Source organism: Equus asinus, chromosome 10 (assembly GCF_041296235.1).
Source record: "Equus asinus isolate D_3611 breed Donkey chromosome 10, EquAss-T2T_v2, whole genome shotgun sequence".
NCBI lineage: Eukaryota > Metazoa > Chordata > Mammalia > Perissodactyla > Equidae > Equus > Equus asinus.
Window position 1 is genome coordinate 16,200,526 of NC_091799.1, and position 26,759 is coordinate 16,227,284.

At 41.9% G+C, this 26,759-nt stretch overlaps 1 protein-coding gene across 1 annotated transcript in view; it reads right to left on the bottom strand.

Moving 5' to 3' along the window:
• Positions 1-26,759, bottom strand: part of GPR107 (G protein-coupled receptor 107) — a 70,734-nt gene that overhangs the window by 34,831 nt on the left and 9,144 nt on the right. The window contains exons 2-10 of the mRNA XM_014863461.3: positions 14,951-15,073; positions 14,579-14,629; positions 14,251-14,330; positions 13,095-13,234; positions 11,005-11,042; positions 9,370-9,426; positions 5,356-5,466; positions 4,874-5,007; positions 875-950 (exon numbers count right to left, since the gene is read on the bottom strand). Coding sequence (XP_014718947.2) covers positions 875-950; positions 4,874-5,007; positions 5,356-5,466; positions 9,370-9,426; positions 11,005-11,042; positions 13,095-13,234; positions 14,251-14,330; positions 14,579-14,629; positions 14,951-15,073 — 810 coding nt within the window. The remainder of the gene's footprint in view (positions 1-874; positions 951-4,873; positions 5,008-5,355; positions 5,467-9,369; positions 9,427-11,004; positions 11,043-13,094; positions 13,235-14,250; positions 14,331-14,578; positions 14,630-14,950; positions 15,074-26,759) is intronic.

Consider the following 26,759-nt stretch of genomic DNA (forward strand, 5'->3'; position numbering starts at 1 on the left):
AGCTACCTGAAGCTGCCAATTTTAATTAAAGTGGCAAGTTTCAGTAGGGTACCCAAAATGCTTCCTGGAAGAACTCACAAAGCTGATACCAATTTTTTATACATCTTTCATTCTATCACAGATGGCTAGCTAGACGTTGAAGTGACTCAAGGATCCCATCATTCATGATCTATATGGTTCCAGAGGAATCTTTTAACTTAGATCCAAATGGGAAATTATCCAAATAACTGTCATTTCTTGAGACGGTAACTGGACCTAATATGACTTTTTCTACAGCAACATGTTTAAGTGCAGGAGGAGAGCACCTGTCCGCAGACTGGCATGCTCGCAGGTGTGGCCCGTGGGTGCCTTGGAGGCCTGCAAATTGGAGAAGTTGTGGTCTTATGCCCACGGGCAGGCTCATTTCAATTTGTATTAGTACTACATATTCAAAGCTTAAGCTCAATTCTTAGACCTTGATCTTTAGAGCATCCGTTTTCTCTCAAATAAGAGAAAATAACACGGACCTTCAAATCAAATGGGAACATGAGGGAATATTTGGAAAAATAAGGGAAGTCATGGAAACAATTCACCAGGTGGCACTCTTATCTCAAGAAATGACAAAAAAGCCCCAAAGAAATAAAAACCAACAAGTGTTGGAGGAAAGCTCCAGGTCTGCAGGTAATATCAAAAGATGTCTTAGGTCTAGTCTTAAGGAGGTTGTGATGATGTCCCCCCGAGGCCAGTCCCTCCCAGACCAAAGGAGGCTCGTGAGACAGGGACTCTTTCCGCTTTTGTTTCCCACTGATCTGCCTCCTTTCTTCTAATTGATTTTTCCCAATCATCTAGACATTGTACATCATTTCATGAATGACTGCAAAATACTAATACATACTGCATGGAACACCAGAGAAAGAGACTTGGTGAAGGGAAGGGCCGCCATCAACCAGTGAATTTTAAATACATCATTCCTATAAAAACAGAGAAAAGAATTAAAGGAATATTCCATTCACCCAAAGGACAGCTGGAGTGCCAAGCATCAGATATATTTATAAGGAGACAGTAAATATAATCTAAGCAAATCACAAACATGAAGACTTTTTAAAAAGTAGCTTCTGCCAATAGAAAAGGCCTCAAACGGAGTCCTCAGGTCATCCCTCACATGCAATTTAACGTTGTGAAGGGAACTGAGAGCTATGCACTGAAGCCAGATGTGATGGGTTCCGAGTTCTGATAAGATGGAAATCGAAATAGGTTGCCAGCTTCCTCCCCGAAAACCAGCTTGAAAAGGCCACAGAGGCAAGAGCGGGGTGGACGGATCCGTGAAAACGACACGAAATCCTGAGAAAGCAGAGGCAATGAGGTGCAGCTGTAGGGGAACTGGCACCACACAGCAGGGACGGCCAAAGGGAAAGCTCCAACTCAGTGGGAAAAGAACAGGCTGGTTAATAACCGGCACAGGGACAATTCAGCTCAAACCTAGATAGAGAAAGAAAGCTGGATCTCTACTTCACACTTCCATAAAGGGGGACCCCCCACATTTTGGGATCCTGAAGTGGGAAGAGGGCTCTTAAGATCCAAGAGGCACTGCTCAAAAGACTGAAATTAGCTAGCTTTGACTCCACTAACATGAAAGATTTTTATTCAACAACGACTACTAGAGACAAGTTTAACAGACTGGGAGAAGACAAGGGACTGACACCCAGAATATGCAAGAAACGCATGCAAAGCAACCAGAAAAAGAGAAAACTGCACAGAAAACTATGCGAAGAAGACAGGCAGTCACAAGAGGGAAAACCCAAATGGTTAACAATTTCCTGCAAAGATGATTTACATCCCTAATATTCAGAGAAATGCAAAATAAAATAAGGTACCATTTATACCCATCAGACTGGCAAAAATAAGCTGTCGGTATCGGTGAGTGTGCAGGGAGACAAGACCTTTCGGCCTGTGGGCAGAAGGGTGAGCTGGTACGGGCACACAGGCAGGCAGGCTGGCGGCACTGAATGAAATTAAATGCACGTTGACCCCACACCTAGTACACCTCCTCTGGGAATGTGCCTCAGAGGTTGCACAGAGCCATAAGGGGACAGGTGGGAGGGAGGGTCGTGACAGCACTGTTTGTGGAAGCAGGCAGATGGAGGCAACCAAGGGGTCCACCATTAAAGGGAGGGATAAGTAAAATGTGGGGATGCATACCATGGGTGCTAGAGAGTAACTAAAAATGAATGGACTAGATGTACACACAGCAAGATGACTAGACCTTAAAAAGGATATTACGAGTGAAAAATGTACAAGAAAGATAGTATATACTATACTATAGTTTAGTAGTATACCATACTATATAGTTTACACTATACTGTCTATATAGATATACTTATATCTACATGATTTAGGTCTTTACTATATATATTTAGTTTATATAAATTAAAAATACATGCAACACCAATAAACATTATTTATTTTTAAGAATACACAAATATCCAATAACACATACTGAACACATGTGAGTGGCTCTCCACGGGTGGGAAGGAATGGGAGAGGGGACAGGACACGAGGGGGAAAATAAAGCAGGAGAGGGGGCCTTGCACAGAACGATGAGGAGGGCGTGCATGGACTGACGCACACTCAGTTTCCGGGCTGGTTTCCTCCCTGGTACTTTCCTGCTCTAGTCCCCACCCATTTGAAGGTCAAAAAGGAAGTCAAGGCCAGAGTAGTCTGTCACTCCTAAATAGCAGCGAGATTTACCAGAGTGCAAAACCGCCCAGTGTCAAGAGTGGTGCACACCCACACCCCCTGGCAACCTCGCCTTGCAGTTCAAGTTAAAACATCCACGGCTGGGGCAGGGATGTGACAGGAAGAACACAGCTCTGAAGCCACACCAACCTGGCTCAAATACTGGTTCTACCCTGATGACCTTAATCTCTCTAAGCCTCAGTGACCTCTTCTGCAAACAGGGAACACCAACCTCAAGATGCTGCTGGAAGATTCGTTGAACTAACCAACATCGAGTGCGTGGCTGAGCAGAGAGTGGGTACTCCAAAACTATTAGCTTCCTGTTGTCCCTTCCCACATCCCCAGGATTCCCATCCCCACGTTCTGGGGCCCACAAGAGAACTCAGAGTTGAGAGGAGCCATGTATGCATCGCAAGTAGATTTGGCTTCCAGTGCCAGCTCTGTCACGTGACACTAGCCATGTCTCTCACTTCCTCTCTCAAGGCCTCAATAAAACCAGGCAAAGGTCTCTCAGTTCCTTCCAGCTTTATGGGACTACGAGCCTCTGAAATGTACCGGCAGCCATGGGGTCACATCCTTTACAGGACTCAAATTTCCAACCCAACACAACTGGCTGTAGGACTCCCGGAAAAACACGGGGATGGGCGGAGGGCTTATGTTACATATTTCTGAATGTATACTCTACTTCAAGGAGAGTTTAGAACATTTTGTACAAGGTAGGTCAGTCTCATTTAACCACAGATTTAGAACTGTTGCCACAATTATATATAAGTGAATCAGTGACAAGGACTGCTGCATCAGTAAATAAAGGGAAATTAAACCACTGAACACCTGGCTAGTAAGCTGTTTTGCGTGGACCTCATATTTGCATAGCACCCTGATTTGCAAAGCCCTCTCATACACAGTATTTTGGGGTAATTACGTAAAAAAAATCTAAGGATCTAAGGCTCTCAGAGGAAGAAGGGAAATTATCACTGTCCCGGTTTGGCAGCCAAGGAAAAGCACACTTAAGAGTGAAGCTGGGCACACGGGTGCTAACAGTGCTCGGTCACACTGGAAATCAGGCGTCTGACTCCTAGTTCTTACTCTTCTAATAAGTGCAAGAGCAAAACTTTCTTTAAAAAAATAAACAAAAAAACCCTTTCTGACCTGAATTTGTAGGATTCTTTTTTTCTTATTAATGGCTGACTGATCAACCAGTCCAAACACGACTACATAGGGCCCTTCACAAATCAACAAGATTGTTGATTTGTGAAGGTCTTTGCATCTGGTGGGTGTAAAGGATATTACAACAAATAGGAAGGAGCAAGTGCACCCAGCAGAGCCCAATACCCTGGCTGGGCATGTCCCCTAGAAGGCAATCAGGCCACCAGGGATTAAAGAGGTCTTAATTTCTGCTCCAGTGCTCCAGAGAAAGAGGTATTTGATATTTGGGGGTCCTTAACTATTGGACGAATTTAAATTAATCCATATTACAATACCATATTCACATACCATCATTTACTCAGTTTATGGGCCTTATACTAATAATAAATGCTTCACGCTATTCTTTAACTGAAAATTAATATTTTGTTCTCAATTTTGGGGGGAGGAAGACAGAATTAAACACTAGCTCCACACATATGCAGCTGCTCCCCTCAAGAACCCAGTACGGGAAGTTAAAACCTCAGGGGTTTCAGAAGAAAGGCCACGAGGCAGGCAGGTGGCCTTTGAAGAGGTTTTCCCCAGCGAGGAGCCTCTGGAGATGAGGATCTGTCCCAGACAGGCTCTGAGCTGAGGACTTCAGCACGAAGCAGCGACGCCATGCTCTCACCCAGGCAGTGGGTCATTGTCACTCATCAACTCTTAAGAACAAACAGCCCAGAATGGGACCAATGTGTTCACTATGAGTCCTGGACTGCAGCGTCTTTGCTATGGAAACACTTCGCTTATACATTTTACTTTCCTTGTACGTTATTGAAATATTTGGATTTGCTTTCTAAACAAAGCAATGGGAAGTAAATAAACAGCAGGGCATGCAAACGCCTCCCTCACTGCAAGGCCGGTTTGAGGAATAGGCCAGTGCCAATTCCTTCCAGGTTCAGAAGCCAGCAAAAGGTGAAATTATACAAATCCCAACACACTCTAAGTTGAAGGGCTCAAGGAAGTAATAATTTACCGTCGTTTTCGAAGGATGTGAATCCAGATGGTCCCAGAAAGGAAAAAGAAAAAGGCCATAGAAATGTATAATTTAGGGAGAGGGGTCTCTCCCGCTGAGAGGTAGCTGTCAGGGTTCTTCTCTGTGATCTCAATCTGAAACCAACATGAAATCAATTTTCAGGAACAGATCATCACATATCCAGCAACTTGTATGTAATCTTAGCTGCTACAATTAAGCTTAAGAAAGTGAGTACCAGCAGAAAATAAGCTCATTCTTAACTCACAGGCTGAAGTGTAAACACACCCTAAATTGCTTTACACTTTCTTATTTACGAATCTTCCGCTGAAGTATCCTGCCCACTGGCAGAGACGTTATTCTGGCCACATTTTTCTCTTACTCTGCTTAAGTGTTCTTAAAATCTATTCTTATAGAGAAATAAATGCCTCCCATTTTACACAGCTGACAAAATCTATGTGGGACACACTCCATATGGTACTCACATCAAGGTTGAATGAAAACTTGCTATGAGATGAAACTTCTTTTGTAAGGCATTTATGAAAATACAGACTGTAGAGGCCTTCTTGGTCATTGGTGCTGATGTTAAAGAAAAACTGTAAGTGAAGAAAAAAAATTTAAGGGTACTCAAATCCTCAGCTAAATTTTTAAATCTTAGAAATAAATCATGAACACTATAGACAGAAGAATATAAAGATAGACTACTTAAATTACTCAAATTCTCCCAGAGCAGAATTTAAACAGATATTTTCTTACTCTATGATTCCCTCCCAATATTTTGTTCTAACAATTTTCAAGCTAACAGAAAAGTTGACAGAATTATACAGTGAATACCTATACACCCACTACCTAGATTCAACCAGTAATATTCTGCTATACTTGCTTTATCATGTATCTATCCATCAGCGATGGGTTTTCACAGAAGTCTGCAGAGATAACCTAGAATGCAGTTATCTAGTTTTCAAGACAACATATTACTTTGCTTTTCAGGTAAAAAAATACTCCTGAGAAATAAAGGAGGTTCATCTGATACTTGAAAAGGAAAAGGACCAATGTTCCCTCATCAGAATTCACACCTATGGTTTTAGACAACAGCGATTGAGGCTACATTTTCTACATTTAAACATTTCTCCATGTTTTTCATATATTTCATGTGTTCAAATGAAGTTTAATGTCAATCAAAAAACCTTATATATATAAGATCACAGAATGTGACTCCTTGGTCAATTCTAGAGAAAATTTTAATATAAGCCTAAAATATATTGTTTAGGGCTACATGTATAGATGGTAAATATAAAGAAAAGTGTGGAAATGATTATGATAACATTCTTCATGATAGGGGTTACTCTAGAGTTGGGAAAGGATGTAAGGTACACACAGGCGTTCCAGGGTGCCAGCACTGTTCTAGTTCTTGTCCTAGGGGACAGTTACAAAGGTGATCATAATTGTTTGTACTCAACATAAGTACTATATACGCTTCTGTGTGTATACTATACATCGCAATTAAAAAAGACGGGGAAAAAAGAAACATCTGACAAGAAGATGGAAACAAAAGACCAAGAATATTCAAGCTGAAATTATTAATCTGTTACACCCTGTCCTAAATGTGAGAGCGTGTATTTTGGGACACGCAAGGTAGCCAGAAAAGGAAAACTTTTTAGGGGCTGGCCCCGTGGCTGAGTGGTTAAGTTTGTGTGCTCTGCTGCAGCGGCCCAGGGTTTTGCCGGTCCGAATCCTGGGTGTGGACACGGCACCGCTCATCAAGCCACGCTGAGGCGGCGTCCCACATGCCACAACTAGAAGGACCCACGACTAAAAATACACAACTATGTACTAGGGAGCTTTGGGGAGAAAAAGAAAAAAATAAAATCTTTAGAAAACTTTTCTAAACATATCAGTAACTTTTAATTCCAAAAGTAAGACTCATATGAAGTTTCTAAGAAATAATAAAAAAAAAACATCAACAGAGTCATCATGGTAGATCAGAGTAGGCAGCTGACCTTTAAAGAAAAAACCGAAACAGGGGCTGGCCAGGGGGCACAGCGGTTAAGGTTGCATGTTCCGTTCTGCAGCCCGGGGTTCGCTGGTTCGGATCCCGGCTGCAGACATGGCACCACTTGGCAAGCCATGCTGTGGCAGGCGTCCCACATATAAAGTAGAGGAAGGTAGGCATGGATGTTAGCTCAGGGCCAGTCTGCCTCAGCAAAAAGAGGAGGATTGGCGGCACACGTTAGCTCAGGGCTAATCTTCCTCAAAAAAAAAAGGAACGAAACAAAACAAAATAAAGCAAATATGTCAATCTTAGAGTTGGAACAAGCCCTGACAGTCCCTTTCCTGCTTTAGGGAGATGAACTATCACAGCTACCCCGTGAATGGGGCAGAAAAGCTCAGAATGATCACACTGTTCAAAACTGGGCAGATCCTTGGTCACAAAATAGTAAGGAGTCGCCTTCTGACTTCTTTACAAGGAGGGGGAGCCAGAGAAAAGGCAAGCTGTCTGTCCACTGCCTGTTTGATGCATCCCAAGAACCCTACAAACTAGCTGTTTCAGCCAATGTTCTTCATCGTCACATATGCTGCTATCCCCTCCACACTCACCCCGACACCAAGCATCAGTAACTGGCAAATGTGTATATCCTATAACAATTTCCTTTTGTGATTTCTTTAAAAAAGCCTTTTTAAAAAACATTCAAAAAACTTCTTTTATTAACAAGCATTTTAAAGTGAGGGAAAGAAGAGAGAAAAGTACCTTTCGTATTTTCTTAAGGAGGTAGTAAAGCAAAGTGGTTAAACACATGGGCCTTGGAGTAAGACAAACCTGGGTTTGAATCCTCCCCTTGGGCAAGTTACTTAACCTCTCTGAGCCTCAGTTTCTTCATCTGTGAAAGGCGGATAATAACAGTACCTACTTCCTAGAGTTGTTGGGGGACGAACTGAGATAATGATAATGTAGAAGTACTTAGCACAAGGCCTGGCATTCCTTCATTCATCTCCAAAATTACTCACGGAGAGCCTATTGTGGGCCGGGAGCAAGCTTAGGAATTTCACAGACATCAGTAATAAAACAGATAAAAATCCCTGATCTTATGGTTACCTTCCAAAGGGAGGGACAGTCAATAAACACAATAAATGAGTAAAATATACAGCATGGAAAGAAGTGTGAGGGAAAAAACAGAGCGGAGGGTGGGGGAAAGGGGAGTGGGCTCCATTTAAAACAGGGCGCTTGGAGGAAGCCTTGTTGAGAAGGTGCCATTTGAACAAAGACTTGAAGGAGAAAGAAACTAATCACATGGATTCCAAGAGAATAGCGTTCCTGCCAGCGGGGACAGCTGGAGCAGAGCCTCAGGCTCGATCCTGTCTAGGAGCAGCAGGGTGGCCTGTGTGGCTGAAGCAGAGTGAGCAAGGCAGGGAGAAAGAGGGGCTGAGGGGCAAGAGATGACAGCAGCCAGACCACGTGGGCCTGGAGACACTGAGAGGACGTGCCTTTCCCTCTGAGACAGATGGGAAGCTGCTGAGGGCTCAGAGCAGACGAGCACCCCACAAGCTCTCAGTGAGCTATCAATACCAATAGTTACTGAACTTAAAGAACATAGAAACATTGTCAGATAGGCAAAGTAATCTATGGTGTAAGAAACGAGAACAGCGGATGCAGGGCTGGGGGCCTTTCTGAGGTGATAAAACACAGAGACTCTTGATAGTGGGAAACATGGGGGCCTGAATTTGTCAACACTGATCAAACTCTATACTTAAGACCTGTGCATTTCGCTCTAAGCAAATTATACCTCAACTAATGAAAACCGGTTAGAAAAGAGGCAGTGACTCTTACAAACTAATGGTAAAAAATTATTTGTATAGTACTTTACATAGCACTTTCCTTTTTAAAAAAATGATAGAACAACCCTGAGATAAATGCCATCATTTTTCATTTTTAGATGATTGAAGAGCAAGGTTCAGAAGTTAAGTGAGTTGTCCAAGGTCAACAGCTGGGAAGTGGATTCTGAGATCCAGGCCAATGTCCTACCTGTACACAGGCTGTGATGCTGCCATAAGCACTCACGTGCAGCTAATAACCGCGACAGCCGAGCGGGTCACTCCAGGCCTCCGAGTTGCAGTGAGAGCATCTCTAAAACTACATCACCACCCTAGTGGTCACCAATGGTTCTTTGAGGCACAGAATTCTGGGCTTCCGGCCCACTCTGAACGAGAGGCAGCACGGGATTCAGAGAGGCAGAGTTGTGGGCAGCCAGGCAGAACTGGGTTGGAATCTGGCCTTGTCACTGACACTAGACACTCACAAAGTTATTCATCTCAGAGCTTCTGATTTGATAAGTGGTGGTCACAATAGCCACCTTTCGGTTGTTAGGGAGAGAGCTACTATATTCAACGACTGACACACAGCAGGCCTAAATTATTATTCCTAAATTCAAAATCCCTTAAAAAATACACCCTTTTACATGGTAGAGATAAAGTCTATGAAGCTTTACTCAGAGAACACATACCTGAAATGAAACTGCTCCACCCTTATTATGAATAGAAAAGGAATTCTCTCCTGTTGCCTAAAAAGACATAACATCCTGTTTTAGGAAGACACCGGCAGAAAAAGTATGCTAATAGAAATAAAAAAGACACAAAACACATTCTTCTTAAACTCTAAATTTGCTGACCTTCAAAAGCTCTCTGAAAATAAAATTCACCATCTTTTCAAGATGCTTAAAATCTCCGTCCCCAGAGAATGGTGATGTCTCTTCAGCCATTTCCTTTCCTCTGCAATAACCCCCTAGGCCCTGCCCTCCCCCGCAGTCTGCCTGCTGGAGCCCTTCTCTACTCTTACAGCCTCAGCAGGATGAAGGATGCCCACCCAGCTCACACCCCGACACATCACCTGGACTCTGTTCCCAATCTCACAGGATCAACATATTGCCACTTACACAATGGACTGATACTAAGTAATGAAAAGAATGAACTATTCATACATGCAACAACGTGGACGAACTCAAAATAATTACACTGAATGAAAGAAGACAAAAAACAGCACATACTGCATAATTCATTTATATAAAGTTCTATAAAATGAATGTGTAGTGATAGATCAGTGGTTGCTTGGAGGCAAAAGGATGACCAAGGGGCAGGAGAAACTTTTGGGGTGATGGATATGTTCACCATCCTGACTGTGGTGATGGTTTCACAGATGTACACATCAAAGCTTATCAAATCGTCACTTTAAATATGTGCAGTTTACTCTATTCAATTATACTTCAGTAAAACTATTAAAACAAAACAAAATAAAATACTGCCATTTGGATGCCCCCCCAATGAAAAATCAATACATCCCAAACCCAAACCTCCCCAGTTTTTCCTTCTGCTGTTTCTCCTACCTACCCCTCTGCAAAAAAAGTCTGCCTCTCCTCTTACCCTCCACTAGCCCCAACTACCCCCAGCCTGCTCCCTTATTTCACACCCCAAGTCTCAGCTCTGGGTCAGATCCTCCTCACCCCAAACCTGTGTCATCACAACCACAGCCCTCCTGGGTCCCCTAATTCCACTGACTTCCTCTCCAAGGCTACCCTGCACGTTACACTCAGAACGATGATCTTCCTGAGACACTACATCCATCACATTTCTTTCTGATCAAGAAGACACGATGACTTCCTACTTCTATGCATCAATACCTTCAAATGTATGGCCCTATATTATCCAAGATCCCTCTTCTACTCCCAAATATGTACCTTTTACTTCAAACAGCCCAGTGGCCAGTACTTGTCATGCTCGTTTCCACTTCCAGTCTTTGCTCGCGACAGTCTTCATCCCCTTTCTTCTCCTCTTCTCCAAATAAGTCCACCAAACTTCAGCCCTGCTGACACTTCCTTCAAGAAGGCTCTCCAGATAGCTCACTTTCCTCTCCCCTCACTAGCTCACCCTGTCACACTAAGTGCTGTACAATTCGGCACCCAATCTTACTTTGCAATTGTCTCAGTGTGTCAATGCTGTCTCCCCAGACATAAGGCAACTCCCTGTGGATTAGGGATGAATACATGTGCATACTTACGTCCATAAATATATTCATATGTACACACATACACATACATACATGTATACCCAGGAAAGCTGAGCACAAGTGGGTGGTTAGTTCTTACCTTTGAATCCACTGTACTTCTTGTAAACTTTCCACTGTCTAGAAGCAGAAACATTCAAAAGATGTTATTGCATGATTCAGCTCATATGTACATCACAGTGTCATTTTATGAGACTCTAGCTTGTCTCATATCAAAGAATTCAAAGAAACAAAAAGGTGAGGCCATGTGCTATCTTGTAAGCTACCGTCTCCTCAGAACCCAAAACAATCCGGAGCTGCAGAAGCGGCAAATTGCAACTTGCTATACTATAAATGCTATCTAAAAATGATAATATTTAGTACAAACAGGGGAATTCATCTCTGAACAATCTAGTGTATGTTATTGCCAGTGATGCCACATGGAGTGACTTTCCTTATTTTCTAAGTAATTACATTTGTAAACAGATCATTATTTAAAATATTTATATAACATACGAGACTTATTTACATACATGGAAAAAATAAACAGCAAATACTATTAGCATAACGCATACTTTTTTCCATAGCAAGGAGTGTTAAGATTGCTAACGGCTTCTTTCAAGGAACAGAGAGGGCATCTGTCCCTTATTTTTACTTAAGATACTCTTCATGAGAAAGACAGGATCTCAAGCTCCCTGCAGGAAGGAATAGAGTTTTGGAATAAATAATGGAAAAGAATATAGTTATACACCACACAATGACGTTTCAGTCAACGGTGGACCACATATACAATGGAGGTCCCATAAGATCAGTACCATACAGCCTGGGTGTGCAGTAGCTGTACCATCTAGGTGTGTGTAAGTAAGTACACTCTACGATGTTCGCACAATGATGAAATCGCCTGATGACGCATTTCTCAGAACACATCCCTGTCGTTAAGTGACACAAGACTGTATTTTCCGCTCAGGGAATGGTTGTGTGAGCATGAGGAACCTGGAAAAGGAGATGGTGCACTGGCATTAAATTACACCACCACACAAACGCAATATTCCTGTAAGTCTTTTAATTTAGGTTAGAGTTTTGACAGACTGAGGAAAAATATGTGTAAATAATACAATAAATAGTAAATTATTTTTAAAGAAGTCATATAAATTATTAGACAAACCTGACAGTTAATAAAAGAAGTGATAAATGTAAATTGGCTAATCAACGTATGGGGAAAAAGTGCAGCCTCAATGATAACAGTGAATACAAAAAGAAGACCTTTTTGCCTTTCACTTTAAGATTTAAGGGAAAAAACCTCCAAACCCAGGACTGGCCAGGACTTGGTGATGCAGGCACTATTTCTACATGTTTCCAATAGGAGTATGAATCTACTCAACTCATATGGAAAGGAATTAAAACTATGTATCAGATATATTCTCAAAAGTATTAATATCCCGTGAACCAGATATTCTATTTCTGGGAAACCATCTTAAAGAAAGTTCTATGGGGGCCGGCCCGGTGGCGCAGGAGTTAAGTGTGCACATTCCCCTTCAGTGGCCTGGGGTTCACTGGTTCAGATCCCGAGTGCGGACATGGCACCACTTGGCAAACGCCATGCTGTGGTAGGCATCCCACATATAAAGTAGAGGAAGATGGGCATGGATGTTAGCTCAGGGCCAGCCTTCCTCAGCAAAAACAGGAGGATTAGCAGCAGTTAGCTCAGGGCTAATCTTCCTCAAAAGAAAAAAGAAAGTTCTGTATACATGAAAAAAGTTCTACAAATAAAGAAGCCCAATGCAGCAGTATTTATAATAGCATCAAAATAGAAATATGTCTCCTTAAGGGGAAAGGTTGAGTAAATTACACTACCCATTTAATGGGATATCTGATGAGTATGAAACATCTTAAAAGTTAAGTGAATGGGGATGCTTATAAAATTATAAATATGACTAAATTTTTAAAATCAAATGTTACAAACTTAGAAGGAAACATAAATTACCAAAATTCTAACACTGGGAGTAAGGAGAAACGACTGTTCTTTTTCCATCTTCCTCATAATTTCCACATTTTTCTTTAATGGTCATATATTTTTGTATAACTTCCAACATAAAATAAGGATAAGATCATGTTTGTTTTTACTTAGGAACAAAAAAGAATCAACAGAAGCAAGACAGTGAAGAAAATGCTGGTTTCCACTCGGCAGTTTACCTTGTTTTTTCTGAGTCTGGTTGCCTGCCGAGACCGGGGGAACACCAGGCTCCTGGCTCTGGCCAACGACTTTCTCATCCTTGCTCAAGATGATCTTTGGTAACTGGGTATCAGTGTCTGGTGGAGATCGTATTTTCACTCTATATTTAAATACGACAGAAGGAAAACAGTTGACAGTAATGCTTATGGCCATTTAACTGTTGCCTGTTAGGAACTGTTTCAAGCTCTAAAGCCATCATCTCACGGAGTCCTGACAATGTCCTGTGGTGTAGATTCTATTACACGCATTTTACAGATGCTGAAGTGGACGCTCAGAAAGGCTGCATACGTGCCCAGAGTAGTCAGTTAGTAAGTAGCTGGGCAAGGACCCAGGCAGTCTCACTGTAAAGCTTAAGTTCTCAGCAACCATATGATGCTGATGTACATATTTCCCCCCAAGTATCCATAATGTGTTCAACAAATTGGCATACAAGGGAAATGGAACAAGACATAAAAAAACCAAGAAGACATTAAAGTGAAGTCTAGGGGAACACGTGAGGGGCAGTGGGCACCAGAAGCAGCCTGCCTAACATGCACTTCTTCCCTTCTCCCTTCGTAACAGACCCGTCCCGCCCGAGAAGGGGCCAGGGAGTTTCCATGCCTGAGTGGACATGTGCCCACAGCTGACACGACCCAGCTGAAGGGAAGCACTTCTAGTTCTGACTGGGAGAAGCCTTCCCCTCTTTCCCTCAGCTGCATGTGAATAAAGAACTCACTTCACTGAACATACCAGGGTATTTCACACTACTCCGCCTTTGTAGAGAATGCTCCCTCGGCCTGAAATGCTCTACCTTTCTCATTCATCTGGTAAAGTCTGTGCACGAGAAGGCCGGTTGGGCCAACACTTACTGAAGCCTTCCCTTTTCTTTCACAGTTCCACGGCTTCTCTGCCTTACTCCTTCTCTTTTGATGTGATCATCTGCACTGCTCTTCTGCCTCCCTCATTAACCTACAAGCTCCTCAAGGACCAGACCTCTGTCTCCCTCATCTTGGTTCTAATCTCCACCACTCAGCACAGTATTTGGCACATGGCAGACACTCAATAAACTAGCTTAGCTACCAAAGGCCCTCTAACTTTACTCTAGGATGGAAGTGAAGGAACGTTAGAATTACTTACTCACTCTTGGAGATGTCTACGACTAGAAGGGTGACAGAGACAACCTGCTGCCTTAAAATGCAGTAATGCACATCTTCATCCTGAGAAAGGAAGAGCCAACTGTACATCATCTTAGACATTCACACTAGAACGAGAACAAAAAGTTCTCGGGAACAAGGCAAACAAGTGGCCCAGCCTCCATTCCAAACACAACTGCTGGTGCTCAGAGACGCCTGGAAGTCAGAGCAGCCACCACCTCAGGAGAACAGCACCAAAAGGAGCAGCCTGTTCCCACCCAGTGTCCTGGGCTCAAGGGAAGGGAGTGATCAGGTCAGGCATTTAAGCTCACCAGGTAAGAAGAAAATCCATCATTCTTTGTGCGGTCCAGGGTGAATCCAATCTAAAAAGGGTAAAAAGAGTAGAGGTAAGTATCTCCCTGATACCCTAGCGTCCAGACCTTTCCTACTTTGAGAGAAGAAAAGCTGACGCTTTTGGTTTGGCCTCCTCTCGGTTTTCTTAGCATTCATTTCGTAAGAAGCATCACTAATTACTAAAATTATTCAAGAATTACAACTTCAGTGTTAAAAGTAAAACTATCTGATGCCTGCTCACAAGGTAAATTTTCTGCGCATTCTGATACTTCATCTTAAAGTATGGGGAGGAGCTCTCACCTAAGGAACGAAAAAGGGCAAAGGCCTCGACCTCCCAGAAAGGCACTTACAACGGGCTCCTTGTCTGTGGCTCCTTCAGGCACGTTCACTGAAAGGCTACTGACAGTAACCACCATGTACCCATCCTTGAAGAATCCAAAGGTGTTCAGATGAACCTTATGCCTCACATCGTCCTAAAAAAGATATGCAGTAGTGGAATTAGTAATATGGAGAAGTTAATTTGATTACTTAACCTATTCATTTGCTTGAAGAACTATAGTATCTAGTTTCCTGCTAGCTAACCAACGTTTCCATATGCTCAGCACTTACCAAGAACCAGGTTATGTGCCAAGGGCTTTCCCATGATACCTAAGCCTCACTCAGCCCGGTGTGGTTAAGAGCAGTGTCCCCACGACAGGGATGAAAACACTAGCTCAGAGGTGAGACGAATGACCCAAGCCAGGCAGACGATAAGTGGTAAGGCTGAGACTTCAACACAGATCTGCTGTGAAAGCCATTTTCATACGACTGTCCCTTAATATGGGAAAATGATCAGGATATAATATGAAATGCAAGTTGGATAACCTAGAAGAAATGGACAAATTCCTAGAAACATACAATCTACCAAGACTGAATCATGAAGAAACAGAAAATCTGAACAGACCACTGACAAGTCAGGAGATTGAATCAGTAAGCAAACAGTTAAGGCAAAGTTAATGCCAATCCTTCTCAAACTCTTCCAAAAAATTAAAGAGGAGGGAACACTTCCAAACTCATTTTATAAGACCAGTATTATCTGGATAGCAAAGCCAGATAAGGACACTACAAGAAAAGAAAATTACAAGCCAATATCCCTGATGAACAAAGATGCAAAAATCCTCAACAAAATACTAGCCAAACCGAATTCAATAGCACATTAAAAGATCATACACCACAATCAAGTGGGATTTATCCCTGGGATGCAAGGATGGTTTAACATATGCAAATCAATAAATGTGATACATCACTTAACCAAATGAAGGGAAAAATCCAAAGATCATTTCAACAGACTCAGAAAAAGCACCTGACAAAATACAACATCCTTTCATGATAAAGACTCTCAACAAATTAGGTATAGAAGGAATGTACCTCAACATAATACAGGCCAAATATGACAAACCCACAGCTAACATAATACTTAACAGTGAAAAGCTGAAAGTCTTTCCTCTAACACCATGAACAAGACGGATGCCCACTCTCATCATTCCTATTCAACATAGTACTGGAAGTTCTAGCTAGAGTAATTAGGCAAGAAAAAGAAATAAGAGGCATCCAAACTGGGAAGGAAGAAGCAAAAATGTCTCTGTTTGTACATGAGATGATCTTAAATATAGAAAATACTAAAGACTCCACTAAGAACCTGTTAGAATAAACAAATTCAGTAAGGTTGTATGATATGAAAATCAACATACAAAAAAAGTGACATTTCTATACACTAACAACAACAATATTTTGATTGCATCAAAATATCCCGAAGAGAAACAAACAAACAAAAAGATCCCATTTACACTAGCATCAAGAACCCAGGAAAATATTCAGGAATAAATTTAACCAAGGAGGTGAAAGATCTATACACTGAAAACTACAAACACACTGATGAAAGAAACTGCAGATACAAATGATGGAAAAGATAACCTGTATTCATGGGTTGAAGGCATTAATACTGTTAAAATGTCCACACTATCCAAAGCGATCTACGGAGTCAATGTACTCCCTATCAAAATTCCAATGGCATTTTTCACAGAACTAGAAAAAACAATCCTAAATTTATATGAAACTGCGAAAGACACCAAACAGCCAAAGCAATCTTGAATAAGAAGAACGAAGCTGGAGGTATCACATTACCTGATTTCAAACTATCTTACAAAGCTCCAGTAACCAAAACAATATGGTACTGGCATAAAAACAGACATACAGACCAATGGAACAGAATAGAGTCCAGAAATAAATCCACACATATACCGTCAACTGATCTTCGACAAAGGTGCCAAGGACACGCAATGGGGAAACAATAGTCTGTTCAATAAGCAGCATTGGGAAAACTGGATATCCACATGCAGAAGAATGAAACTGGACCCTCATCTCACACCATATACAAAACTCAACTCAAAATGGATTAAAGACTTAAATGTAAGGTCTGAAACTGGAAAACTACTAGAAGAAAACATAGGAAAAAAGCTTGACATTGGTATGGGCAAAGGTTTTTAGGACAGAAACCAAAAAAGCACAGGCAACAGAGGTAAAACAGACAAACAAGATTGCATCAAACTAAAAAGCCTGTGAACAGCAAAAGAAACAATCAACAGAGTGAAGAGACAATCCATGGAATGAGAAAAAATATTTGCAAACCATATGTCTGATAAGGGGTTAACATACAAATACACAAGGAACTCAAACAACTAAACAGCAAGAAAACAAATAACCTAATTAAAAAATGGGCAAAGGATCTGAACAGATATTTCTCAAAAGAAGACACAAAAATGGCCAACAGGTGTATGAAAAGGTGTTCAACATCACTAATTATTATAGAAATGCAAATTAAAACCATGATGAGATATCACCTCACTCCTGTTAAAATGGCTATTATCAAAAAGTCGAAAGAGAACAAGCGTTGATGAGAACATGGAGAAACAGAGAACTCTTGTACACTGTTGGTGGGAATGTAAATGGACCAACTATTACAGAAAACAATACGGAGGTTCTTCAAAAAATTAAAAATGAGGGGCCGGGCCCGTGGCTGTGCGGTTAGAGTTCCCTGCGCTCTGCTTCAGCACGGCCGTAGATCCCAGGCGCAGACCTAGCCCACTCATCAGCCGTGCTGTGGAGGCATCCCCATATACAAAATAGAGGAAGACTGGCACAGATGTGAGCTCAGGGCCAATCTCCCTCAAGCAAAAATTGAGGAAGATTGGCAACGGACGTTAGCTCAGGGCAAATGGATCTCACCAAAAAAACCCAAATAAATAAATCCCATGTTTGGAAAAAAATTAAAACTAGAACTACCACATGATCCAGCAATCCCACTTCTGAGTATATATCCACAGGAAACAAAATTGTCATCTCGAAGAAATAGCTGCATTCCCACGTTTGTTGCAGCACTATTCACAACAGCCAAGATCCGGAGAAAACATAAGTGGTGCCAACAAATGAATGGATAAAGAAAATGTGATACACACACACACAAAGGACTATCATTCAGCCTTCAAAGAAGAAGGAAATCTTCTCTTTTTCGACGACACGGATTAACCTGGAGAACATCATCTTAAGTGCAATAAGCCAGACACAGAAAGACAAATACTGCATGATCTCACTTATATGTGGAATCTAAAAATGTTGATTTCTTAGAAGCAGAGTGCAGAATGATGGTTACCAAGGGCTGGGGGTGGGCGCGTGGAGGGAAATGGACAGATGGTCAAAGTGTACAAAGTTTCAGATATGCAGGATGAGTAAGTTCTGGAGATCTAGCAACACTGTATAGTATATTTGAAATTTGCTTGGAGAGTAGACCTTAATTGTTCTCACCAAAAAGAAAAGAAAGTAGCTATGTGAGGTAATGGATACATGAATTGGCTTGATGGTGGTAATCATTTCGCAATGTATATATAAATCAAAACACCACACTGTACATCTTAAATACAATTTTTATTTGTCAATTATACCTCATTAAAGCTGGAAAAAATATTAAATGCGAAGAACCAAATCCAATCTATATACAGTAAGAGCTAAATTTGTTTTTAAAAAATTAAAAGGCATATATATTTACACTTATTTACATATTTATAAAATATTTGAGAGAAACTCACCAGCTCTAAAAATGTTAGTGCCAGTGGGATGGTGGGTAACAATTTTTTCTTTACATTTTTCTGTATTTTCTAAATTTATAACAAGTCATGTATTAATTTATAATTACAGAAAAATCAATCATTTTTTTCTTTAAGTATTACCATTTGCCAGCAATATCCGCAGGACCCTCACCTAACCTAACCCCCATCTCCATTTTAAGCTATTATGTCACAATATCAACTAAGATACATATGGAAGTGACTTTGTAAACTGTATCTCATTATACAAATCATATAGACATAGAAATTTTGAGACTAGAAGGGACCAGGAAGGTCATACATTGTAATCACCCACTCAACTTTATTCGATTCAATTCAATGTAAATAAACCAATATTTACAAAACACCACTAACAGCTGAGGCCCAAGAGGTGAAAAATACTCAGTCCCAGAAAAAATCCCAACAGCCAGTCCTAACTGTCCAGGAACAAGGGAACCTTTCCTTCCACCACGGGGAAGTCAGAGCTCTGGGCGCTCTGGGCCAAGTGCCCCAGCCACTTTGCAAGTCCTGTGCCGGGGTGCTTCAGCCAGCATCTGGGGACGGGGTGGGAGGAGGGGAGAAGAAACCTCAGCACTCATCTCTCTCCCTCCAGATACTCTCCTAGAAGGGGCAGTGATGTCAGTCTCTTGATGGCAAGGTGACCAAGCAAAAGGAGGCACACGCAAGGAGCCGCCAAGTAGGGTGAGGAGGACAACAGCAGACACAGCAATGAAGATTTAACTACATTTCAACAACCACCTACCATTTCCATCAGTATTGACAGCAGTAAAGTCTGTCTGTTTCCTCACGGATTTCAGAGATTGCAAGCACTTGACCTGGAATTTAGTACTGTGCTAAGAGGAGCTTTATGTATTACCATTCATTCTTCTTACAACACTCTGAGGCAGGTGTTGATATGCCCATTTTATAGATGAGGAAACAGAGGCTCAGAGCAGTAAAAACCGCTTAAAATCATACTGTTAGTAGGTGGCAGAGCCAGTACTCCAACTTAGGTTTGTTTAAACCCCAAACCTCTGGTCTTAACCACCTCATACTTTTTACAACCAAATAAATGGTGTATCTTTTGTTTGCTTTTAAATTTTTTATTATAGAAAATTTCAAACTATCTACTTGTGGTCAATTTTATTCCTCTACACTCCTCCCCAGCCCCAATCTCAATTATTTAGAAGCAAATCCCAGCTATTTTATCATTTCATCTGTTAATCTTTCAGTGTGTATCTGACAAAGGCTTTTTAAAAAAACATAACCCTAATAACATGCTATATTCCTAATCACAGTAAACTACTTATCAAGTTAATTAAAGGAGATTGTTCATCCATGAGAAGTCAAGGTCACAGGAACATAAAACACAGGACTGTTTCCAGGTTCATATTCACAGGGCTGGTTGTAAAACTTTCTAATTTTTCCTAGCTTTTCTAGTAGACTTTTATTATCTGAAATCAGTGGAAACACAATTGGCTCTAACACAATTACAATCTCAAAAGCATTTATCCAAAACAAGGAAATCAGCATTAACTTGAGGAGGAAGAAGCAGTCTGAATTACTGTGCTGGATACCTAACCTATCATTAGAGAAATGGCGGCACCAGCAGATTATTCTGGATTATTTCAGATTATTCTGAAAGATTCGTTTGTATTTTCCATAAACTATTATGTTAAATTAAAATTTCCTTTTAAGATTTCAAAATTCTAAACCAAAATTTTACCCAAAAGTTTAATTAAAATGTGTAGTTTCAGGTCTTAATTATGGATGCAATTTTGTTCGCTTCTTCCTGTTTTCTGTTTGCATGCAACTTTCTTTTTACCACCACAAAAGCTTTCTCAGCATTTAAGAACACATACGTACTGAGAAGTAAACTCTTACTGAAATAAGTTTTCCTAAAACTTCTGGTTTATAGAGTAAATCTGAAATTAAAAGACAACAGGAGGCTAATAAACATGCTGAGATCCTGAACCTCATCAAGGGTCAACTTAAAACAAGATGTCACCTTTTTCCTATCAGGATGACAGAAGACCTAAAATGTGCTATGTTGTGCAGCATGTGGCTAAATGAACACTCAACACTCGCATGTCCTACCGGTGGGAGTGTAAACTGATTAAACCCTTATAGAGGGCTATTTGGTACCCTCCACTTAAAGTAATCCCACGCCTAGGAATCTACCCCACAGAAATACTAAAGCCGATACACAAAGATATATGTACAAGAATATTCACAGCAGCCTTAGTATAATAGCTAAAATCAAGCAATAAAAAGGCAATATAAATTTTCATCAACAAAAGAATGATTTTTATAAGTCATGAGTCCTCCTCACAATGGAGTATTATTGTAGTGGTTAAGAAGTAATAAGTAGGGGGGCTGGCCCCGTGGCCGAGTAGTTAAGTTCGTGCACTCCGCTGCAGGCGGCCCAGTGTTTCGTTGGTTCGAATCCTGGCGCGGACATGGCACTGCTCATCAAACCACGCTGAGGCAGCGTCCCATGTGCCACAACTAGAAGGACTCACAACAAAGAATATACAACTATGTACTGGGGGGCTTTGGGGAGAAAAAGGAAAAAAAATAAAATCTTTAAAAAAAAAAAGAAGTAATAAGTAGGCCTACATACACTAACATCTTTTAAATATCCACAAGATAATAAATGAAAAAGACAAACTGATTCATTCAGCAAGTATTCACTGAGTACCGACAGGCCTTGCTCTAAGTTTGAGAACGGAGCACTAAATAAAATGAACAAAAATTCCTGCCTGATTGAGCTTATATTCCAGTGGAGACAGATAAGAACAAATAACAGTGGACGACGCGGTCTATTGGATGGCGAGGAGTCTACAGAGAAATCACGCCGGGAAACGAGCCGAGGAGGGTGGGGAGCGCTGCCACCTCAACCAGGGTGGTCGGAGCAGGCGCCACCAAGCAGGCAGCTCCGAGCAGAGAGGAGTGTGGGCAACCGCCACACAGACGTCAGGAGGAAGGGCACTCCAGGCCTGGCACCAAGGAATGCCCCCCAAAAGTGGAACCGTGCTCCGTGGATTGAGGACTACAGGAGGCCAGTATGGCCGGACTTGGGCTCAGAAGTCACTGAAAAGCTCTGCACATAACCTGAGCTGACTTCCATTTTATAAAGTGTGACTATAACAGAAAAAGAAAAGAGAAAGAAACCTACATGTGGGGAAGGCGTTTATGAAGGTGATTAAAGTTACGGCGGGAGACGCGGAAGGACACACTACGCGGGCACAGCGGACCACTCCGAGGAATCCACTCGAGGGGCGGGGTGGGGGAAGGACGCCGAACACGCCTGAGCACCCTTGTATCAGGAAAGCTTTCAGCTCACCAGAAAGCAGTTACCTGGCACATACTAAATACTCTTTTACTCCTTCAAACACATTATGAAAGGCAATTATAACCAGTGTTCTAATCTGTACTTTATCCATCCAAAAACCTTTTTGGTTTTCTACAAACTATGCCTCTGAAAATGAAGTATTATATTCAAAAAAATCATTTTTATTTGACTTCTTAGAGTGAAATGTAGGATAGTTTTTATAATCAAATTTAACTTTTAAAAATTATAAGTGACAACTACATTAGGGAAAAAAGAACCAAAGTGAAAAAAAGTCACCCCTATTTCACTTTGTGAAAACCATTCAGAATTTGGAGATTTTCCCTCTAATCTGTTTTATTTTAATATTACTTGTTGGGGGCCGGCCCCGTGGCCAAGTTCACGCGCTCCGCTGCGGCGGCCCAGGGTTTCACTGGTTCGGATCCTGGGCGCGGACATGGCACCGCTCATCAGGCCACGCTGAGGCGGCGTCCCACATGCCACAACCAGAAGGACCCACAACTAAAATATGCAACTATGTACAGGGGGGCTTTGGGGAGAAAAAGGAAAAACAAAATCTCTAAAAATAGACATATATCACTTGTTTATTCTGATGATAAAACTTGTACCCGCTCACAGAAAACATAACTAAAAAAGGACAGGAGAGGAGCTGCATCCTCACCCTCTGCGATAACTTACAATAACAGTTTGGTCTTTTCCTTTCACATCGAAGAAAATTTAAACCACATTTTTCAGTCATTGTAGCTCTTAGGTGGGACTAAGCAAACGAAAGATCATATTAGCTGGAAAAGTATAAACTAAACCATAATGTATACTCTCGCTGTTTGGTGGCATCTATAACAGGATCAGCCATGTCCTGAGTACACACAAGCCCATCACCCAAGTGCAGAGAATTCCTGTTTATAGAAACACGGCAACAACACTTTGTCAGTAATAAGTGCTCATTTTAGAAAAACTGGAACACAGAAACGCATTCATTCCCTCATTCAACAGAGACAGACTGAATCCCCACTATGTGTCAGGCACTGTGCACTCAATGGTCACCAGGGCAAGCGAGCCCTTGCTCTCAGGAGGCTCACAACCCTTCTAGTCGTAGCAAAGTTAAACGAACGACAACCAATATCCATTCACCCACTCCGGAATTATCAAATGTCTCTATCACAGTTGCTTCAGATCCACAGGAAGGGAGAGAGGAAAGGAGGGAAACAATAAAACGTTAGTGACAAAGTCAAGCGCCTTGTATCTCTGCCGAATCCTATTCCCTCCGTCATCCCTCCCACATTCATTAATTGGTTAGGTGGTTTTCTGCTTTTTCCTTTTTAAATTACTTTTACTAGATATATCCATAAACATCACACAGTATCATTCTGTGTTTTAAAATTGTGGATAAATTGTGTCATATTGCATGTACAGTTCCACAACTCGCATTTTCAGAGACACTGCACTCTTTGAGGACCTGCGCTGATACACTTAATGCTCCAGTTCCTCATGTATCTGCTTGTGTTCCATCACATGTACATCACAATATATCCATTTCCCCATCCTGTGTGCTCAGGGAATTTCCGATCTTTTGGTATGACAAAACTGTATGAAAGCTATTATGATCCTTGTACATATCTTCTTACACATATTTGTCTGGGGATCAAGGGTATATAAATATATTATATATACATATAAATTCTTAAATATAAATTTATATAAAATTACACAAAAATATACATCTAATTTTAGAGTTGTTTTTACATTTTGGTCTTTAATCCACCTGGAATATATTTTTGTGTAAGGTGTGAGGAAGGTAGCTGTTTCTTTTTTTTCCCTCCATATGGGAAGCCAGTTGTCCTGAGACTACTCCAGAGCAATCTGTCCTAACTTCCACTGCTCTGTGATGCTCCAGAGGTAAGCAATAGATGCTTAGCCCATCCTCATGAAGCCAGAAGTCTCTGGTGTGTGCTTCCTATTCTGTCCCATTGATCTGCTTGATTCCCAGTATTATCACATTGCCTTATGATATGAAACCGAGGAAGGCAAGACCTCTCTCCTCCTCCTTATTGAGATGTGTGTAATTTCGGGCCTTCTGGTGACTGGAATGGAGAGCTAGGAGGGCTTCTAGGGTGCTAGTAATGTCCTGTTTCTTGACCTGAGTGCTGGTCACATGGGTATGTTCAGTCATAAAAAAATTCGCCAAGATGCACACGCATGAACTAAAAAACTAAAGAAAGGACGGGCAATGGGACGAGAGGAGGCTGCCTCACAGAAAGCTGGGCAGCCTCATTAAGGACTGTGAACTCTCCCCTAAGGCAAACAGGGTGCCACCAATGGGCTTAAAAGGGGAGTGACATGACTGGAGTTGGCTTTTAGGGAGATCATTCCAGCTACAAAAGAAAATATGAACTGGAGTAACACTGGGACCCCAGGTGTGAGGAGACCACACTGCTCCAAGAGATACAAGGATGGCCTGGACCAAAGAGTGACAGTGGTGATGACAGAGCAGTGAATGGATCTGGGGAGCTATTTAAAACGCCCATCTGTGGAACTTGGTGATGAGAAGTTAAGAATAACAGACTCTGGCTTGAGAAAATGAGTAGCTAGTGGTCCCAGCTACTAAGAAAAGGAAATCTTCAGGAGAAGTATATAGGTTGGGGGTGAAGGGAGTGGCAGGACAAGCTGAATTTCAACACACAGAGGTGCTTACGAGACATCTGAATGGAACGGGGGGCAGGGGGGCAGGCAGTTGGACATACTTGTCTAGAGCTCAGAGGAAAGGGCTGATCTGCAGAGGAAATAAGCATTCCCATAATCACAACGCCTAAAGACAACTACTATTTTGGTGTACTTTCTCCTCTTTCCCCACTTTAAAAACAGTTGTTTTATACTGACAATTCTGGTCTTTTAACTAAATACTAAAACATAAGAAATGCTTTTACTTTGATTTGCCCAACAACTTCACATTAAACTGCTTTCAAATAGAGCACGTGGAGTAATGATACTTCACTTTAGTTTTCTCATAAACGGAACTTGAGAAAATAAACACACCACTTAAGTGAGCTGGCTGAAGGTCACCTACCTGGCCACTTCTTTATTTTCAACAGCTCACCAGCTGGCAGTCTACAGACTGTACTGGCCCACAAAATGTGTTTTATCTGGCCAACACAGTGTTTTGTTTTTGTTTTTTAACTTGAATCCATTGCTAGTTAATTTCACATAAAAGTCTGAATTTCTAGTTATTCTTAAAAAAGAAAGAAAGGAAGGAAGAAAAAGAACCAGAAGATCCAGCATGTCTAGGCCACATTCCAACACAGCAACCGTCCGCTGCAGCAGGGCAGCAGCCACCTGCAGAAGGGGCGTGCGTTTGTTCTGCCGCGGGCGCGCCCTGCTGTCTCACGGAGCCAGCTCACTTGGCATCTCCCTGGCTTCTACGAGCATCGAAGTTTGTGACCTCTGATTAATATAAACAGCAGACCCGACAAGTAAGCAAAAGTGCCTTTAAGTGCCCACGATCACAGAGAAGCAACAACAGTATCATCTACCACTTGTTGACTGCCTACTACTCCTGGCAGGAGGCACCACCGTAAGCTTAATATTGATTCTTGGCTCACCGCATACAGACAGCAACTCACAAAAGGAATCAGGTAAAATTCACTCATGAAACAAAAATCTGACAGCTAAGCATATGAGGAAAGAGAAGAGCTACAAAAAGCTGACAGAAAATGCAAAGCACAGAAGTCTAGGGTCCTGGCGATCAGGGTTCGCCTCCTTGACAGTCACTGAGGGCTGCTCGCTCAGTGCAAGTGCTAAGATGGAAAGAGCACGGATCCTGGGTTCAAATTCCAACTCTACTTATGTAACCCAAGTTCTGTTTTCCTAATTCATAAAGCAGAGATAATAACATTTATCTCAAAGGCCTGCTATGAGGAGTCAGTGAATAAAAAATTTCAAATATTTAGCATAGTCTCTGGCCTATAATAGATGCTTTAATAATAAGTAGCTATTACCATCACTTCAAATTTAGATTCAGGGGCCAGCCCCGTGGCCGACTGGTTAAGTTCGCACGCTCTGCTTCAGCGGCCCAGGGTTTCGCAGGTTCGGATCCTGGGCGTGGACATCGCACCGCTCATCAGGCTGTGCTGAGGCAGGGTCCCACATAGCACAACCAGAGGCACTCACAGCTAGAATATGCAACTATGTACAGGGGGGCTTTGGAGGGAGAAGAAGAAGAAAAGACTGGCAACAGATGTTAGTGCAGGTGCCAATCTAAAAAAAAAAAATTTAGATTCTGTAGAACACCTCATTTCCCCCAAGTGAGCACAGAACAGTCGTCACCGAGCCAGCGGTCTCAACGTTTCTGTGTCCACAGCAGTCTCATACGCTAGAGTTACGGTAGCATACTTAAGAGGGACGAAAGATTTCAAACAACACTGAATGAGTCAACAGCATCTCCCTCCGTGTTGCACTCCCCCCAGCTCCCTTCCTCTCCTCACTCTGAGTTGCCTTGGGTGAGCTGTTGGCTGCCTCGACCAAGCTCTTCTCCACGCTCACAAGGCCAAGGGGCTGGGCCTGACCTCATACTGTCGCGAGAGCACACTGCATGCTTTTCTGCACCACCCTGGGCGAGATTCTGGACAGACCCGGCTAACCTGTGAGTCCACCCAGTTGCAGCAAACACTGATT